The 6,092-nt window shown below is 48.1% G+C and overlaps 1 protein-coding gene across 1 annotated transcript; it reads left to right on the top strand.

Annotated features, from left to right (window-relative positions):
• Positions 1 to 212: 212 nt before the first annotated feature.
• IGSF11 (immunoglobulin superfamily member 11) lies at positions 213 to 5,602 on the top strand. The gene is made up of 6 exons (XM_065740946.1): positions 213 to 327; positions 1,166 to 1,373; positions 2,182 to 2,337; positions 3,304 to 3,426; positions 3,640 to 3,790; positions 4,477 to 5,602. Exons 1-6 carry the CDS (start codon positions 289 to 291, stop codon positions 4,925 to 4,927), a joined length of 1,128 nt encoding a protein of 375 aa, XP_065597018.1. The 5' UTR covers positions 213 to 288; the 3' UTR covers positions 4,928 to 5,602.
• Positions 5,603 to 6,092: the final 490 nt, after the last annotated feature.

Below are 6,092 nucleotides of genomic sequence, written 5' to 3'. Positions count from 1 at the left end.
CTCTGAGGGAGGAAAATAGGTCTCTTGCAGTAATTGTTAGGGGACAGCTATGTAACAACAGAATGCTGCTGTCATAACCTGCCTGTGCTTAGGTTCGACTGAAATATTTGAACTGTGACTCCTTCTCCTGAAGTGCTTGAACTGGGTGTCCTTCTCTTTCCAGGTATGGTGTGTCCTCTGGAGGTGTCAGTCAGTTCAGGGAGTATCCAAGTTGCCCGAGGCCAGACAGCAGTATTGCCCTGCACCTTCACCACTAATGCTGCTCTCACTAACCTTAATGTCATATGGATGGTCACGCCTCTTTCAAACGCCAACCAGCCTGAACAGGTAGGTCTTTTCTCACTGGAGTATGCATTTCCTCCAGGCTTCCTTTTCTTCACCCTTTCAACACTGATCTATGTGTAGTTTGCCCCTTACTTTCACAAGGCCATTCTTACATTAGCTAATAAGAGCCTACCATGGTGGGTACAAGAATCACAACTTGAGAGCTGTTGGCCTGAATTCTATCCACATGCATGGAGGCCAGAAGAAACCCATTGCTGTGAAGTGGATCTATCTTGAGTCACACTGCCTCCATAACCTTCGTTGTTCAGTTGTGTGATTGAGTATCCTGCAATGAAGAGAAATTTCTCCTCAGGGACCTGGCCTGATTGTACACTGCTATCTAAGCTGTTGGTTGACAGAAGGTGTACAGTCTCAATGTTGTATTGCCCAGTATTCAGTTCATTTTAGTGATCATCAGTGAGCATGTCAAATCATGGCAGGATGTTACTTGCTGACACCCAAAACGATTCTGTCCACCAGGTGGATTCTTTCCTGTGAAGTACTTACTGTCCTGCAGAGAGTCTGTACCTCTCTACACTGGTCCTTTCCAGGACTGTGATTGTTATATGAAATGAGCTGCTACTACAAATCTAGCTATGCCAGAAGACTTGGGTATTTGATCTGTTCCCTTTGTGAACATTTTTATTGGCACAATCTCTTTTGTAGAAAACACTTCTCCTAGGATCAGTCTTTCTGGGGCTGCTGTTGTAAATTGATGTTTGGTTCTTTAGAGAGCCTTTAAGAAATAATCCTTTTAGCTTTGGAAGCCTATATTTGCTTGCTCTTCTCCCTCATTGCTCAGCCTTTTCAGGTGTTGTTTGAACCTTCTTTTCTTTTCCAGGTTATTCTCTACCAAGGAGGTCAGATCTTTGGTGGTGCACCCCAATTCTATGGTCGAGTGGGGTTTGCTGTGACAATGCCAACCACCAGTGCCTCCATCTTCATCAACAACACCCAGCTATCAGACACTGGCACATACCAGTGTTTGGTCAACAATCTTCCTGATCGAGGCAGCAGGAATATTGGAGTCATTGGACTCACTGTTTTGGGTGTGTTTATTGGGGTTACTGAGGAAGAGGGAGGAACTGGGATATGGGAATCCTCTGTATGATTGTGTTTATAGCAGACAAATATGGTAGTATGTGCACGTGCACAGGATACCATGGAAATACTGTGGTGAGGGACAGAGTAGGTTGAGAGTATTGTAGGAGTTTGTAGGCACATACTCCTCATATACAGATGTATTAGAGAGTCTTAAAATATGGTGAAGATAAAGCCTTGTGGCAGGTTTGTGATGTGGAGTCTCAAAGAAGCGTGAATAAAGAGTGGGTGCATTTTTGAGATTGGATGGGTTGTAATAGCCTTGTGCATAGCAACAGGAGCAAAGAATGGACTTTAGATATTTGCTTCTTTCTCATAAAAGCAATTAGTATTAGATGCTACCTAGGATGTTAAATAGTACAGAGAGTGCACCATTATAAGGCAGTGAAAACAAAACCCAGTGGCAGGAGATTCTTTTTGCAGCCCTCTTAGTTGTTGCCACTCATTATGTCCCAAGAGTAGGAGTGTTCACACTTATTTTTCTAGGGATTTGTTTAAGATGAGTAGGTCCTGGGAAAGCAGTTGTCTATTACCTTGATGGGCTTTTTAGTCAGGAATCTTTGTGTATTGTTACCCCTCAACTTGTAATGGGTTCTTGTCTGCTACCTCCTTTCTGCATTTTGTCTGCTTCTCATTCCCTGTCACCTCATGCCAGCATCCTCGATTTCCCCTGCAGTGTGTGTCCAGAAAGAGCCTGTACTCTGCTGCTTGGTTATTTTTCCTGATCTGCTGTCACTTTCCCCTCTTCTCTTGTAGTTCCTCCTTCTGCCCCGCTTTGCAGAATCCAAGGGTCCTTGGAGGTGGGCAGCGATATCACACTGACCTGCAGCTCGGAAGAAGGCATCCCTCGGCCAACATACCTCTGGGAGAAACTGGACAATGTTCCCAGGTTGCCCCCAACTGCCACACAAGGTGCTTGTTCTGTTGATTATCCTCTTACTTCCCAGGTGGCAGCCTGGTCTTTCCTTTGTCTGAGCTGCCAGAGATGACACAGTCCTCTGAGTGTCTGCCATCACTTGCATGATCACTTGTTTGGAACGAAGATTCCTGGAGTGCTTGGAGGCTGTGTACTGGTACTCACCAGTGACCATCTAAAGTTTCTTCTTACTTTGGTATGGACCCAGTGTTCCCAATTGAGGACCAAGGATCTTTTTTAATGGCAGAGAGAGAATATGGTTGCCAGATGTTTGCGTGTCTGGAGATTTTAGCTGCCACCTCACATGCACAAGGCCCATAGATTGAAAAATAGGAGAAGGGAGGCAGAGTCATATTATGAAAATCCTGCCAGCTTTTCACACTGAGTATGTTGTGGCTGGAGCTATCTTTCAGATGCACATAAAAGTGAGACTCTGATCAGATTGGATATTGCCAAACTACTAAGTTTTATCCATGAGGTTTCTTAGCCTGGATGTCCTGACCAAAAGGAAACAGCAGTAATTTTGTCCTTTGTCTTGCTGTATTTTCAAAATACACAATAATTTTACTTTTAGGTAATTTAGGAATGAGAAAAATTGGAAGAGCAAGGAGTGGGGAACTCAGGAATGGGAAAACAGGGTGCTGCAGGGCATAGCTCAGTATAGCAGGTAGATCTGGGTATAGGCAATTGCACATCTTTTCTCTTTTCTCTCGCACAGTAATATAAGTCCCAAGCTTTCATTTGCAGAAATTCATCTGTAAGAAGAAAAAGAAACATCTAGTGTAAGCTCCTTAAGACCTAATCTTGTGTGTATGCACAATGCTTCTATCTTGGGGTTACTTCCTAATTTACGTATCTCTTAAGAGTCTCACACATCAATTCTCTATTTGCTGGATTTGCCTTTTCATGGTTTTCCTCAAGCCCATGGGAGGGATTTAAATCCTTCTTTTCTCTCTAACTAGACCAAGTCCAGGGCACTGTCACTCTCCGAAATATCAGCACTGTGTCCTCAGGTCTTTACCAGTGCGTGGCTTCAAATGCCATTGGAACCAGCACTTGCCTTCTGGACCTGCAAGTCATTGCACGTAAGTATTTTGCCAAGGGAGACTTGGTCAACTGCTTCTGTCTTACGACAGTAACACATGTAACCATGTTTGCTGTGAACCAACTTGTGCCTATCAGAAGATCATTGTGTCCTGGAATGGGGATACTACCTTTCCCCACTTCTAAGCTTCAGATGATCACAGGTGGCTACAGCCCAGCCCTGATATCTTCTCTCTGTTTACTTCTCCCCACAGCCCACCCCTGGAGCATCGGCCTGATTGCTGGAGCAGTGGCCACAGGTGCTGTTGTGCTTATTGTCTGCATTGTGTTGGTGGCCATAGCACTGTTTTACTGGAAAAATAAACACAAAGAAGAGGAAGAGGAGGAGATTCCTAATGAGATAAGGTAGGGGTCAGGGAAATCTGGTTGCTGGAAACCCCCAGTCATCCAGCAAAAGCAGCAGCTAACAGGAAGGCAAGCATAACCCCTGCTCTTCCTAATCCTTAGGTGTATTCCCTGGGATAAGGGAAGGCCTCCTTATTTGTCCAAAAAAATAGCAGAAGCAAATGAGTAATGGCAACTACAGATTTTTCTTTCCAAATTGCCTTTATTGGGAGCTTCAGCTTGGCACTGTTGTCTCCGTAGGAGAGTGAGTGTACATGTGGTAAGGATCTGGTCCCACAGTATCAGATAGTAATAAGTAAAAAGCTCTAAAGGTACAACTGTGATGTTCTCTGGTGTTACAAACACAATGTTTCCCTCTGGTAGCTTCCTGAAGCTTCCCTGAGGATCATCTTCATTGGCTGTACATGCATAGTTGTACTGACTAGCTGTGACGGTCACTGGTTTGGCCCATTGCAGACCTGAGCCTGATTTGCTTCCCTCAGTGGTAGGCACACGAAGCAATTAATGTGTACAGATCTGGGTCCTGTAAAAAGGGATGAGTGAACAGGCCAAGGAGTGATGCTAGTTCATGCTGGTGCTGTCCTTCACCTTGAATTGATGGCATTGCCTCCAGTGGGGGGTAGCGGTAAGGATTTGCCAGAGCAACGCAGCATCCTCCCTGTGCCCTCACACTCTCTCTTTCCCAGGGAGGATGACCTGCCACCCAAATGCTCCTCTACCACCAAGACATTCCATGCTGATGCGTCCTCATCAGAGAATGACACCCTCACCTCCTCCAACACCTACAACAGCCGCTATTGGAACGATCCCAAGGCCAATCATGCCACAGACTCCTTCACCCGCTTCAGCAACAGTAATGATGCCCGCCAGCCACCCTTCTCCCGGTCAGGGAGCACAAGCGCTCGCCCTGTCTACGCCAATGGTGGCCACCCCTCCCCAGCTGCCCCTAAGACGCTGGTGGTGACAGCCAGCACAGCACCGTCTCCACAAGAAGTGGCCCGGAGCAACGGCTCGGTCAGCAGGAAGCCTCGGCTTCCACACACCCGCTCCTATGCTGTCAGCCAGGCCACGCTGGAGCGGATTGGGGCTGTTCCTGTCATGGTGCCCGCCCAGAGCCGGGCTGGCTCACTTGTGTAGGGGCATGGTGATGTCTAAGAGCTGAGCAAGGGCCTTGCATACCAGGGGAGCGAAGACGTGGCTGAGAGACCCTACTCCTTCCTGAAAGGCAGTGAGGCAGAGGTGGGCCTCCCGAGGCCGCTGCCAGCTATTGGGGCTGCTCCAGCCGCACTGCAATGCCCCGCAGCTGTCCGGGCTCCACCATGGACGCCACAGATGTGCCAAGGCCACAGGGCATCGGGGGCCCTCCCTGGCTGCTGGGCCCTGGCTGGGACCCCCTCCCAGCCTCGCCTCAGGGCTTTCGCTTTTGTTTCCAGTTTGTTTTGTTAGGGGTCATTTCTGTTCATTTGGGTCTTTCAGGGAGGTTTGGGAAGAGAGATATATATATTTTTCTGTTGTTGTTGCTGTTTTGTTTCTAAGAGGACAACAACCAGTGTGGGGCAGAGAAGGCTGAGAGGGGAGGGGTGCCAGGCAAGGTACACATTGTCATGGAGGGTGTGACCCCCCTCCATGCCTCCCCAGCCCCACTACTGGATGAAGAAGATTGATGGGATGGGGCCAGCCATGAAGAGACACCCACCAAGCTGGAGGGGCAAGTTGACAGCACAGCCACCATCCAAACCAAGGGGAAGGCTGGGCAAGGGTGTGGGCCAGGGAGTGTTTCTCTTTATTTATTTTTTTGCTGTTCTTCCCCTCAACTCTGACACACACATACACACACACACGCGCACTCATGCACGCACAGGTACTGCTCAGACTGGGTGTTTTTCAGCTGCTGCCAGAGCCCTGTTTGTGGCTGTGGAGAGTGCAGCTGTCTGGGCCTCTTCTGAGGAGGCCCAGACAGCCTGAGAAGCTCTGTGCAAAGCAAGGGCACACTGCTGCTACAGGCCTCGTGGCATTTATTTTGGTGTTGCTGGGGTTATTCTGGAGGGAGAGTCTTGAGCGGAGTCTGCTGCACCTGGGCTGCTTTTATGTGTGGTGAGGGGCTTCAGAACCCTCAGCTCTGGTGTTTGCATGGTGGGTTTTCCTTATTGGGCTGCCTAGAGGGCTTCCCTGCACAGCAGGGCTCATGTTAGGCACCATAATTTTCTTCCTCTCTCCCACACATGCAAACTTCCCAGATGCTGAGTTGGGTGGGGTTTATTTCCAAATCCGTTTCATTAGAAAGAGTGAAAGCAGGGACACA

Source organism: Cyrtonyx montezumae, unplaced genomic scaffold, assembly GCF_038088225.1.
Source record: "Cyrtonyx montezumae isolate F1298 unplaced genomic scaffold, pur_monq_1.0 scaffold_3, whole genome shotgun sequence".
Classification (NCBI taxonomy): Eukaryota; Metazoa; Chordata; class Aves; order Galliformes; family Odontophoridae; genus Cyrtonyx; species Cyrtonyx montezumae.
Note: the sequence above shows the minus strand (reverse complement) of the source record. Positions and strands in the feature narration are given on the sequence as shown.